Source organism: Natator depressus, chromosome 16 (assembly GCF_965152275.1).
Source record: "Natator depressus isolate rNatDep1 chromosome 16, rNatDep2.hap1, whole genome shotgun sequence".
Lineage (NCBI taxonomy): Eukaryota > Metazoa > Chordata > Testudines > Cheloniidae > Natator > Natator depressus.
Window position 1 is genome coordinate 8,342,749 of NC_134249.1, and position 13,705 is coordinate 8,356,453.

The 13,705-nt window shown below is 44.0% G+C and overlaps 1 protein-coding gene across 11 annotated transcripts in view; it reads left to right on the forward strand.

The window, feature by feature from the left end:
• CACNA1B (calcium voltage-gated channel subunit alpha1 B) overlaps positions 1-13,705 on the forward strand; it is a 474,760-nt gene that overhangs the window by 360,133 nt on the left and 100,922 nt on the right. For all 11 annotated transcript variants that reach the window (XM_074973540.1, XM_074973544.1, XM_074973546.1 and 8 more), the window contains 4 exons: positions 2,885-3,102; positions 5,204-5,330; positions 9,338-9,467; positions 11,496-11,555. In XM_074973540.1, the coding sequence (XP_074829641.1) occupies positions 2,885-3,102; positions 5,204-5,330; positions 9,338-9,467; positions 11,496-11,555 (535 nt within the window). The remainder of the gene's footprint in view (positions 1-2,884; positions 3,103-5,203; positions 5,331-9,337; positions 9,468-11,495; positions 11,556-13,705) is intronic.

Sequence of the window (13,705 nt, forward strand, 5' to 3'; positions counted from 1 at the left end):
ACTTTGACATCAGCAGGTGAGATGCTTCATTAAGGCATTGCAAATTAGTGCTCTTCAATGGTGATCGGGAGCAGTGCGGAGAAATCCCTTTTTAATAAATTGTGAAAAGGGAACATGTCCCTTGCAGGATGGGATGTTGTTCCACTTAGCCCAGAGAACGCTGCTGGGTTTCCAGGCAGCCAGCCAGTGCACAGGAGGGTGGGCATATTCAGTGGGCCATATTCTGAGCTATTTTGTGCCTGTAGTAAGGTGGGGGTGTCTCCTGGAGTTCCCCAGTGTGCACTGGGGACTGTATATAGTGGAGTGGAGCCAGGGGTCTATTTCCCGACCTTTTCTTGGGCACTGTGCACCCCCAGGGGAGCAGAGAGGGACTGACATTTTGTCTGGCCCTTATGAAAGGCTGTTGCCTCCCCTCCCACGGCACAGCTGCAGATGAGAGCAGCAGAATCTGGCCCCCTGATCTCAGGTACAGTGCTACAAATACAGAGTAATCCCCATGAAGTCCTTTCTGTGAAAACTTCAGATGTATATCAGTGTAGGGATGATCAAAATCTTGCCTTGTGTGTCTGCAGTATCCAGGCCGCTTTCATGTCCCAGGGCATTTACGCTGTTGTCAGATCCTTGACAGTTTTGTGCATGTGAATTCCTGTTGTAGTTTGTAAATGAATTTTATTTGAAGCTGAATATGTCTGAGTGTCTTAGGCTAAGCACAATAGCCACTTACTACCTTGATTCCGTCACACGCTGATTCCTCAGTAGATGTTCACAGGCACCTTAAAATGGGGGTTCCACTAATAAGCACTTAGGGGATTTTAAAAACCTATGTGATTGATCAACTGGCCACTCACGCCTCTCTCAAGTTATTACAGCATATCACATAAACATGCTCCAGACCTTTAGAGCTCTTGGAGCCCTACCTTGGTGAGCTTGTGCAGTTGAAATCTCTGCAGGGATTGATTTCTGCACAGATGCGGTAGCTACAGTTTCACCGTTAATGATCTCTTTAGGCTATTCTTTCTTCCTGTTTGTGATCCATTTGGGAGTAATCCAGGAACTATCCTGAGCCAAAATGTCTCTTTCGTTGTACTACTTAACAATGTAAGGCGACACGTACGGGGAAAAGGTGGAAACTTCATAGACTGGCTAAGGCTTGAAGTCACTTCTTGCCCCAAGTGTATGTGTTTGATTGTAACCGTATCATGAGGCAAATATAGATTTTGGGTGCCCAGAGTCCCCTTGAGGCTCAATTTCTTAAAGATTTTTGAACATTGCCTGAAATCTAAGAATACACCCGAAAGCCATTTATAGCACATAACTCATCGATCTGCGTGACTCGATGGGATGCACTTCATGTATGGGCTAGAAGGTTGTAGGTTCATGTCTTGCACTAGCAACTGGGCTCCTACTTCCTGCTGCTTTCGCAGTGCCTCACTAAGGCAGGGCTGCTGTGTTAGAAGTGACACATTAAACCCCTTTCTGGTCATTATTCAATCAACAGTTAAAGTGCTGGAAAACTTAAGTGCCCTGGCTAATTTTCTCTCGTTCAGAATAGCTTCGACAGCCCAGTCAAACTCCCACTGAAGTCAATTACAAACCTCCCATAGACCTCAGTGGGGAAAAGGATGAGTCCATTATGACCAACCTGGTAGGTGTGCACTACGTAATGGTGACCACATTCAGTGCATTGCTGTTCTCTAAGGGCTGCAGGAGAGTACACAAACCATTCTATTCTGTTATGTTTCATTCTTATTAGAATTAATAGAAAACTTCATCACCATGAATCATTTAGAATATTTAATAAAGAAACGAGGAAAGAGTACAAAACTGCCTTTATTGCGCTGCTAATCTAAATGGAAACAAATTAAGTTGGGAATCATTGGAGTAGGCATAGTTCACCTGTGAAGTCCTGGTAACAGAATGGAATTGACATAATGATCTCTATATAGTGCACCTTCCAACTGGATCCCAAAGCACTTTACAAATGTTATAGATCAGCCATACACACTTTGCTCATTGCTGAAATGCAGCCACTTCTAAAGTGGAACTCAGCAGCTAGTTAACAGCAAAGTGCACCTTTCCACAACAGCTTAGATCAGGAAGTGAAGAGCACCAGGTTGAAACGAAACTGCAGGGAGATGGAATGGAATGTCCTAATTTGCAATCCGGCCAATACAGAAAGGCTAATTTGCTTACTGTTGCAAGAGTGCCAGGGGGAATCCTTACTGCACATAGCTGGGACCTCAGTTTTATGTCTCATTAACACAAACGGCACCGCCAGCCGCCCAAAGCCTCCAAACATCATTTGTACAGCAGCTAGCACCGTGGGGCCCTGGTCCATGGTTCTGACGAGCAGGCGCCGCGATAATATAAATAATACGTAATAACAAGAACCTCATGCTTGGATGCTGGTTCAGTCGGACTCAGAGGAGAAAGAGTCACTACGGCTCTGTCTGCACTAGGAGCCAGGTGTGTGAGTCCCTGCTTGCGTACACGTACCTGCGGCAGCGCTCATTGAGCTGGTGGCAGTATAAGTAGCCGTGGGGCTGCACGACTGAGCTGTGCCGAGCACGTACCCACTCGTTTCAGGTCGGTTTGTATTCGGCACGGCTCAGCCATGCCTCCGCTGCCGCTACCCATGCTGCTGCAGCTATACGGCTGTTGAGACTCGTGTTAGCTCGAGTACGTGTACGTGAACAGGGCACTCACACCCCGAGGCTGCAATGTGGATGCATGAGTTTTCCCCAGAGAGCTTCCATGTAGAGACTGAACTGGCTTAGCTGAGAAGATCTGACAGGCCTATCCTAAGGTGGCCTGGCTGCAGGGCATGGGTTTTCTCCCTGCTTTGGTCTTAAAGAGGGTTATAATCTCTGCTGTTCTATCTCAGGGAAGCTCCGTGTGAGACAGAGGCTGGGGGTAGCGTGAGTGTCGTCCCAGTACATACCCTGCCCAGCACCTACCTGCAGAAAGTGCCTGAGCAGCCAGAAGATGCTGACAATGAGAAGAACGTGACACGGATGACTCAGCCACCGCTGGACAAAACCGCCACTGTGAACATCCCCGTCACCATCACTGCGCCTCCCGGGGAGACCACTGTCATACCAAGTGAGTGCCCTGGACAGCCTGTTGGTCTCAATGGAAGTTGTGGACCATGGGCTAGATTTTCAAAAACAGCTCCGTCCATTGTGTGTGGAGCTCTTTTGGAATCCCAACCCTCTGGTGCGCATTGCCACACTGTGTAGACGAGCCCTGACGCTGACTTGGTGTGTTGATCTTGGGCAAGTCACTTGGGGCCTGATTCTTCAGAAGAGATGAGCACCCACAACTCCAGCTGAAGTCAGTGGGTGCTCACCACTTGTGAAAATCAAGCCCTTTAAGCCCTACTGCTTCCATGTCCGCAAATGAGGGAGAGGGAGAATACCTGCCTCAGAATGGTTGTGAGCCTTTAATTCATGCAATGTTTGGGAAGCACTTTGAGGACATCAGAGCACTACAGTGAGTTGTTCGTACCAACAGACTGGTTCTCCCCTCAAAGTGACTAGGACAAGCCCCATGTAGCACATCAGCCGAAACATCACTATCAAGATGATTGAAACCAAACAGCCTGTGACCCTAAAGCGATGGTCACTTTTCTGTGGCGCAGCTGTCAGCCGTGCACACCGAAAGCTTTTCATTTATCCAAAGTGAGTGCTAGGGCAGGGACAGCGAGCAGAGTTTGATTTAAGCTTGTCACTCGACGTGTGCTCTAATTAACGAGGACTGGCGTGCCATGTCTCTGCGCTTTCATTATGACTCAGATGAATGCGAAATTGGTGGTTCGTTATTTGTCCTTTTTGAGCATACATCCTGGATACGACCATTACAAGGCCCCTTTCTGAAGCAGATGAGAAGGCTGCTTCCGTTTTCACTCTAAATACAGCTTTTTCTTTGTATTGTCTGATTTGTATCTTCAGGCCCCAAGTCTCTTCCCTGCTGCATCTGTGTAAAGGGGCGTGGAACGATCTCCTAAAAAAAACCTGTTGCACAGAACTTTATGTGCAGCCGTCCCCGGCTTGTGGTCCCTGGCTTGCAGGGAGGGAGCAGGGGCAGAAGGGGATGTTCTGGGAACATGACTGGAGAGCTCTTCTGAGCAAGTCGTCGTAACTTAGAGTAGCCCCTGGAGCTGCTGTAAATGGTGCTGGTAGCTGGGCCTGGAATACAGGAAATATAATTAGGCTTAAAGCAATCTGGACTGTGCCTCTTAGGCCCCTGTTTTGTACTCTTCCTCTTTGCTCTCTTGACCATATGAGATGTTCAGTAATTCTACTACATTCTCATACTGACGTCTCTTTCAGTCTCAGTCTCCCCTAGTTCTTTCTTCCCTTGTGACGTTGATGTATATCTGATTTGAGAATTAGTAAGGAATTTACTCAACATGTTTTGGAAAAGGATTTAGGGGGTCTGTCATTTGTCCATGCTGAAATACCGATGCGGGGCGGGGGGGAAATAAAAGGTATAGGTTGGTGGGTAAACCATAAAACCTCAGCTAAAACCTCACAAAAGAATGTCTGTTTGGACTTACGAACTGATTGGCCAGTGTATGCAGCAGCTATTTGGCTAAGAAAAGACAATGCAGCATAAATAGTGTCTCTAGTTCATGTTTTGGGCATCCGACTTCAGTAACAGTCCTAACACAGAGAAGTTCAGGCTTTTCTCAATCCCAGAATTATCAAAGCAAAGCTACAGCTTGCATATTTGAGCCTTCCAGATCCATCCCCGCTGCTGGTTTGTATCCCATGCATCGAAAGATTCAGGAGCAGGCTATCAGTTAGGCTCATTATCTCTAGCTGATTCTCTATCTTTACCTACTGGATTATAGAAATATCTGGTTGTTTGGGATCAAATTTCAATTCCCATCTTGACAGACCCTTTATATAAAAAAAAATAACCTTAAGAGTTGCCTGCATTTGGGCATTTCCCAGTCATTTCTGAAATATTGCTTGTCATTGAAGCAGTTAAGGAATAATTTATTTGTACTGTATATTATACTATAATAAATAGCCATGCTAACAACAGACAGGTAGTAGGTTCATTACACTTAATCAACATGTTTGAACGCTGCTTTTCTTTATTTTCTATATATCCAGCAGTTGAAGAACATTTGTGACTGGGATATGTTTTCATTTTTGACCTGTTTGATGCCTGTTTCCTTCAATTCACTTTGTAGTGAACAACGTTGAATTTGAAAGTAAAACGGAAGAGAAGAAAGATATGGAGATTGACGACTTGACGAAAAATGGACCTAAGCCAATCCTGCCTTATAGCTCCATGTTTATCTTAAGCCCTACGAACCCGTAAGTCTTCTCCTGCCACAGTGCCTTTCCTGTCTTGTGCGTGTGTGTGTGAATATGCCGAGAAAAATAATGTACCTTTACTAGATCTGTGTTTCGTCACATCCATTGGAAAACTAAGTACACAGCTTGACTGGCCTACGAACCAGATGCACCACTTGAGTTGGGCTTTCCTGGGGTAATAAATTACCAATGGAAAAGAGGAAAAAAAATCCCGGGAGAAGTCTGAGCTTCTGATGGGCAAGTTAGTGAATATTTGTTCAGTGATCCATCAGTGGAGACTGTGAGCTCGCTGTTGTGGATTGCTCCTCTGAATTTCCAGTCTGACCAAGAGCACATACCTTTGTCAGTGATCTGTTTTGAAGGATGGAATGTCAGTAGAAGAAGAGGAGTTATGAGGAGCAAAGGGCTGAGGGAAAGTGTTCTTGAGACCAGCGAATGCAGCCAGGTTCCACAAACACCTTCCCCTGTCGGATGTGGTCCTCCTGCCAGCCCTGTAGCCCCACATCACCATAGAAGCTGAATTTCTGGGAAATCGCAAGTATTTCTTCATGAGCTGAGGCTGACTATAACATATAGGGTCTGTTGGGATTATAGCACTTCTGCTGTTTGCGGCATCTGTGTCTCATGGGTTGCTTTGCACTTTGTCTCTGCACGTAGAGAACCGTGTCATCCCCAAGTGCCGCAGGACTAGACAGGTACAATTGTCATGAGCTGTAGGAGTTTTAGCATAACGGGCTGTGAGTCATTTCAAGCAGTAACTTGGGGCTGGGGCAGAGGTTAGGAATCTTTGCCGCCCCTGAGGATTGCTTGCACTATTTGTGATCATTTCTCTCTGGATTAAACCCTGATTAGATCTGTTTTTCACAGCTCTGGCCTATAACCACATTCACCAAGATCACCGGACTATGAGCGTGTGTGTAGTTGGAATACAGACTGCTGTTGAGTAGCCTATAGGAAATGAATTGAGGGCTCAGTCCACTTCCCACTGTCAGCATGGGCTTCTCTACTTTGAAAGAAACATCTGATTTCCCCTCTACATTTTCTGTGGTTTGTTCCTTCGGCCGTCATTAAGGCTTCATGGAGGGTCGTGGTGGCTGATTGAAAAGTCTGTGGAGATTTCTGTTTCTCTGAATGCCGTGAACACATTGTACTAGTTCTAACAGTAGCTTCAAACACAACAAAACGTCCTTTGATGAATGTGATAATACACAGTTAATGTGAGGGAAGAGTTTGATCTGATGTGCACACAGCATGGTACAAAAGAACGATGAACTTTCTGGGAACAAAGGAATGTTGGAATTATGGGGCTTGGACCCTGGCTGGCTTGATTTTAAACGTTATTCTGCCTCGAATACTTGGCTGCCTGTTCTGCTTCGCATCAGCTGCGAGTTGACTGCCTGGAGTGAGTCTTAGGTTGTGAAACACCTGGTAACATGACTAAGCTGCAATAGCAGAAAGAATACAAAGTCCTGGGCTGAGAATGGGCTGCCTCTAGCCTGGTACAGACCTGTTAGAGTAGGACAGGTGTTCTCATCCTTTTTTCAGGTAACCCCCAAAACACACCCACTTTTTCTTCTGTTACCCCATCTCGCAGAAAGCTTTGAGCCCCATATTGCAGTATTCTTTGTGCTCTATTAATCCTCCCTCCCCTCACCCCCCAAGATAAAAAACAACCACCAAAGGTGTAATACATAGTTCATGGGACCATATATGGGCAAAGTAGGCATGAACATACAGGGCCATGTGGTGCCCAGCACTGTGAAGGTGAGCAAGATGAGTCGAGGCCACAAGATGCCGCCCATGAAGGAGCCAAATGCAATCCTATTGTGGAGCATGTCCGCCGATCCCTGCAAATGTTGTGGCTGGGGCTACTGGGAGGAGTAAGGATGAGATCGGCCAGACACAGGGAAAGAAAGCTTCACCCTCTGCAAGAGTAATGCAGCTGCATGTAGAACATATGCTCCCCTGGAGACTCAGCCAGAATTCCTCCCGAGCTCTCCCGCTGCGGTGTGGTCCCTTAGTACCCTGCACAGCACATCCCAGCTGAAAAGGCCAGAATCTGGGTCTCAGTGTGTGTCAGTGGGATGAATTCATCTGGTTACTGAGCCCCTTTACATTCAGAAAGTTACTTTCAATGTAAGAAGGGCTAAAAACACATTGAAATGAAATGTGTCACACTCAAATGGTCAGAAGCACCCAAGGGTCTAGGGAAGGAAGAGGAAGAAAACACGGTTCTTCTGGTCCGACACAGGTGACGGTTGGGTGTAGGTTCACATCTCTGGTTCTATTTCATGAAGCAGTTCCTTTCGATTTTTGAAGGGTGGGACATTTTTCCACAGTTTCCATTTCTAGATGATGATCTTTCCAAGCTCTGTTGTGCTGCCCAGAGCACAAAGCATTTTTGAAAAATATAATTTAAATCGATGGTTTTTAAAGTACCAACAGTTTAAAAATGCACATACAGATTGAAAGTGATTGATAACATGCCAGTCATAGTTTACAAATATTTCTGCATCTCAGTACTTGTTATGAATGACAAATAACCAAAAATAACTACTTGTTATTTCTTTGATGAATCCAAGTTCAACATGTAAGTTAAAGTTACGAATGTTGTGGGTAATTTCACTTCTTTAGCACCCTGGAACACCAGGAGAGTTCTCCCTTATTGTAAGATACATACCTAGAGCTTGGGGAACTCTGTGAAACATTTCCATGACTAGAAAAGGAGGACTTGTGGCACCTTAGAGACTAACAAGTTTATCTGAGCATAAGCTTTCGTGAGCTACAGCTCACTTCATCGGATGCATGTAGCTCAGGAAAGCTTATGCTCACATGAATTTGTTCATCTCTAAGGTGCCACAAGTCCTCCTTTTCTTTTTGCGAATACAGACTAACACAGCTGCTACTCTGAAACATTTCCATGACTGTTATTTCAGTATTTTTTCATAACAAGTTCACTTCCGTTGTTTTGTGCCCCTTTTACATTCACTATCCATTACTAATCTAGCAACAGGAATTACTAAAGTAAATACTTGCAAAAAGGGAATTTTAAAATCCACTGTTCAAATATTTGCTAAAGGCAGATTTTGAGTTGTACCTGAATTACATGCTCATATCATAATTTAGGGCTATTGGTTAGTTACATACATCATCCAATCTGGGAATAGAAACAACACCAAGTTTATTATTAACTAACCAACACCATGCAGATTTATAATTTTGCATATTTGCAATTAAACATTTGCAACTGAGTGCCAATCAAGAGTTATTTGCTGAAAGAATTTGTGAATAGTTTTGAATAATATAGAAATACCAGAGTTTCACAATTTTCTTGCAGATGATTCACAGTAAAAAGAGGCTAAATTTATCAAATAAATTACTGGATATGAATTAGTTGCCCAGCTCTCAAATATTGTAGTAAAGAGCACGGTAGAGATGCCTGGAGAGAGAGAGAGAATAAAAACATTACATTGCAGTTATGAAACTCTTTTCTCCGAGGATCTCAAAGCACATAGCAAACACTGAAGTCTGATTCTTCAGTCAAAGGAATTTCTTGCATGAGTAAGTACTACTATGGTCCTGACCCTGCATCATTCAAGTCTTTGGGAGTTTTGCCACTAAACTGAACAGGATCAAGTCAAGTCTTATGCATGCAGGGGACATTAGTGCACGGCAAGCTGGAGTGTGAACCTACAGCACAGTAGTTTGCCGTGCGGTAATGTCCTGTATGGACACTGCTACGGCTCATTGAAAGTTCCATAGTGCACTCTCACGTACTGCTGTTGGAAGTAGGAGGACGTTGGTGGCAGATCAAAGAATAAAGCCCAGTCGTCATGACTCCTAGTTCCCCGCTATAACCATGATAAAATTCCCAAAGCTGATATTCTTGATGAGCAACGTGCTTGCTCCCCCCCCCCAAGCCACCAACACCGTGGTGCAGACACTGAGGGACAGTAGCAATGCCAGTGCTTCCATCTCCTTTGTTTTATTTTTTTTTGTTCTTTCAGAATCCGACGCCTGTTTCATTACATTGTGAACATGCGCTACTTTGAGATGGTCATCCTCATCGTCATAGCACTGAGCAGCATCGCCCTGGCTGCCGAAGACCCTGTCCAAGCTGAGTCTCCGAGGAACGATGTGAGTAGTGACCAAGGGAACCAGAATATTCTTGTTTTGCTTGTCTAATAGGAGGTGTGGACGGCAGAACAATACAGATTTCAGAGTGTGGGGGTTCCATCCAGTGATATCAACATGTATGATCTAGTGGGTGACACTGGGCTTGGGAGTGCAAACCTGGGACCTTCGGGAAGTAAGATCTGCACCCCTGACAGCCAAGTATAATACAGAGAGAAGATAACAGCCACCAAATCTGGCTAGAATTGATGCTGGATAGGTATCAATTAGGGTGAGACTCACACTAGCATAATGACAGCTCTCGGATTTCATGTCTCCTTCTGAAAAGCATTGCAGACCTAACATTGAACTTTTTACTTGCATGGCCTTCCAAAGTAGTGGCTAGTCATTTATACCAACAATCTGGTCTGTCAATTTCCCTTCCAAGAACACTGAGGTTCTCTGGCCATTTCCTCTGTTTGAACCCCATCCACCTTTGAGAACCTGCGTCTTAGCTGTTGATTGATGCCAGCTGGATGGGACTGCCTTGGAAACCTGGAAAGGCTGTGCCTTCGGCAGCCCAAGGGATCACTGCTGAGCTGTGGGAGGCATTTCCACACTCCTGAGGGTGGAGTACACTTCCAGGGTATTTTCATCATCTGTAGTATAGAAAGCTTGAGACTGAAGCCAGACTTCAGAGTGGCTTCTTCTGAATGGTTTGGCACAACAGTAACCACTAGGACCAGCACAGGGTGGATATTTTGTTTTTAAACAACTGCAGAAAAATACATTGAGGGCCCAGTTTTCAACAGGTTTCAAACCAGACTCTGAGCTTACAAATCCAAGTGATAATGCACACACAAATGGGCATGCACCTTATATCGACACACAAACCCCACAGCTGCAGTCACGGATTGGATGGCTTGGCACCTGTTGTGTTAGCAGATAGGTACCCACTGGGGTTCTTGGAAAGTATCTACTCCATGTCGTCCATATTTGGACCAGGGTACTCAGATGCTGTGTCAGCTAGGCACTAAAATGAAGATGATTACCAAACCTCTCCACTCGTCTCATGTGACTTTTGAGAATGAAAGCTATATTAACTTACGGGCCCAGATTCAAATACTCTTGCTCTTCAGTAACACCTTACTCCATGAGTAGCCCTATTATCAAGGGTGTCAGAGGAATCTGGCCCTAAATTATCAACAAATACAAGCAGGGTCCAGCTGCCTGACTTGTTGCACAAACTGTGCACACGGAATGGACGCAGTCATTTGCAAGTGTAAAAGTGGGCATACAAAACCAGAGACTGGGACTGAAAATTTCACCCTTAAAATCCAAAGCAGTTTACCAAGAAGATTATCTAACTTATAGGTGTGAACCAGCAGGTGTTTTACTTACTGAGGCCTAAGTTCAGGATTCTGCCTTTTCCTAACCCCCTAAAACAAATCAGGGAGCTGTATTCCTCAGAACATAGGAATTGCCATAATGGATCAGATAGGGGAGCCACCTCGTCTCATAGCCTGTTTCCAATCTGGCCAGTTCCAGAGGTTTCGGGGAAGGGTTCAGGAAACTTGCTAGTCAGAGGTTGGTTTATGCCCTAAACTGGGGGATTTATATCTCTTCCTTACACTCCAGAGGCATTAGCAATGCTATCGTCAACTATTGCAGAGGGAAGCACATTTGTACAAAGGTATTGTCAAGGAAGAATATTAGGAAAAGATTTTCAAATATTTTGATTTAAAATGTATTCATTTTGCTATTTTAAGCCGGCTATAAACATGTGCACACAGATGATCTCTCACAGGTGCACATGAGCTTTCGGACAACGATTTCTTTTTTTAAAAAAATTCTGTTTCAGTTCCATGGAGGGGGACTCAAATTTGTGGTCTAAACAACCTGAAAGCATCCCATGAAATGGGTATTATGCAGTGACGCTGGGGTAAATATGCCACTGCTGGAATTGACCTTCCATACACTCTTTTTGGGCAGATCATTTCAGTGATTCTGTACTTAGTCTCCTTTAAATATAGATTTCTCTTTCTGACTTAGGCACTGAAGTATCTGGATTATATATTTACGGGTGTCTTTACCTTCGAGATGGTGATAAAGGTAAGAATATCACCATGGGTCGGTCTTCAACTTTTCAGAGTCACTGTGGTATATTTTCAGGAGTCCAGAGCAAGAGATATGAACAGGGCAGAGACGCCACTCATGCTTGTTGAAAAATATTGACAATAAGAAGTTCTACCCATTATGAACAGGGCTTGGAAACAGCTGCACACACCCGTACATCACACCAGCATCTTTCTGTAGCTACTGTCTTGTTCTCCAGAATCTCTGCTTTTGTCTTAAAAAAAAAAAAGTTTTTTTGCTGTTATGCTTGTGAAGAAAATCTCAAAAATGTGAATGGAGTGTGATGCAGAAATGTCAGCCTGAGTTTGCAGATACTCGGAATCCTAATTCTGAGAAGGGTGAACAGCTCCATTCATCTCAATCAGGTGTAAACTCTGAGGCTCAGTGACGATAATTCAAAGGTCAACATTAACTATTTCATCCCGCACATAGGAACAGAGAGGGAGGGGATCACAATCTACACAGTGTATTGTGAGAAATCTCTCATTTTGTTGCTGAAAACATTTGGGAGATATTGACACTGATGGGGTTCCAAACACAAATAATTTATTACAGTTTGTTCTTCCTTGGGCAGCTCTCTCTACCTATTACAGTCAGGTAGTTTGGCCCCAAGGTAACTTCCAGCAGAGCTGCCTCTGTGGATGTTATTTAATTTAATTTTGTGTAGCTGGCAAAGGGCATAAGACCAGCACACTACAGTATGTATGTATTAAACAACGAGAAAATGAACAGTACAGGTGAATGTATATTTGAGAGAAGACCAAATTACAAGAAAGGATCCAAATTGCTCTATTCTCAGCATATGTGTTTATTGTACCAAACTACCACACAATGTGGCATAGGAAATGGCCAGGAAGTGGAAAATTAAGGGGATTGATAGTCATGGAGTTCACTGGCAAAGATATGTGTAACGAAGCTTACAAAGCATCTGCTTGTGTAACCCACTCACCTCCTGGGTGTGGTATTCTGTCCCATCTAGTGGCACCGAGACCACTTAGAGAGAGAGATAAAATGAGTTTGCTCTACAGCCTTAGCTAACAGCCAGTTGGCTTTTAGCTCATGCAGTAGATGCTCATGCACTAAGCTCCAGAGGTCCTTGGTTCGATCCCGCCTGCCAGCGACCAGGGTCTGTCAGCATTACAATTGCACTGCTCCTGACTCAGAAGCACCATGATCTGATTCTGAAATACTAACTTCTCTCGCTAAATTACAACAGCAAACCTCCCTTTCCCCTGTTGAAAACCTGTCAAGAACAAAAACATCGCTACTGTGTAACTTTTGATATAAAACTACTCAAGATAGTTAAGTCCCAGGCAGACTGTGAAGAGCTACAAAAGGATCTCTCAACACTGGGTAAATGGGCAACAAAATGGCAGATGAAATTCAATGTTGATAAATGCAAAGTAATGCACATTGGAAAACATAATCCCAACTATACATATAAAATGCTGGGGTCTAAATTAGCTGTTACCACGCAAGAAAGAGATCTTGGAACCATTGTGGATAGTTCTCTGAAAATATCCACTCAATGTGCAGCGGCAGTCAAAAAAGCAAACAGAATGTTGGGAATCATTAGGAAAGGGATAGATAATAAGACAGAAAATATCATATTGCCTCTATATAAATCCATGGTATGCCCACACCTTGAATACTGCGTGCAGATGTGATTGCCACATCTCAAAAAAATATATTGGAATTGGAAAAGGTTCAGAAAAGAGCAACAAAAATGATTAAGGGCATGGAATGGCTGCCATATGAGGAGAGATTAATAAGACTGGGACTTTTCAGCTTGGAAAAAAGACGACTAAAGGGGGCTATAATTGATGTCTATAAAATCATGCTGGTGTGGAGAAAGTAAATAAGGAAGTGTTATTTACTCCTTCTCATAACACAAGAATTAGGGGTCACCAAATGAAATTAATAGGCAGCAGGTTTAAAACAAACAAAAGGAAGTATTTTTTCACACAACACACAGTCAACCTGTGGAACGCCTTGCGAGAGGATGTTGTGAAGGTCAAGACTATAACAGGTTTCAAAAAAGAACTAGATAAATCCACGGAGGATAGGTCTATCAATGGCTATTAGCCAGGATGGGCAGGGATGATGTCCCTAGCCTCTGTTTGCCA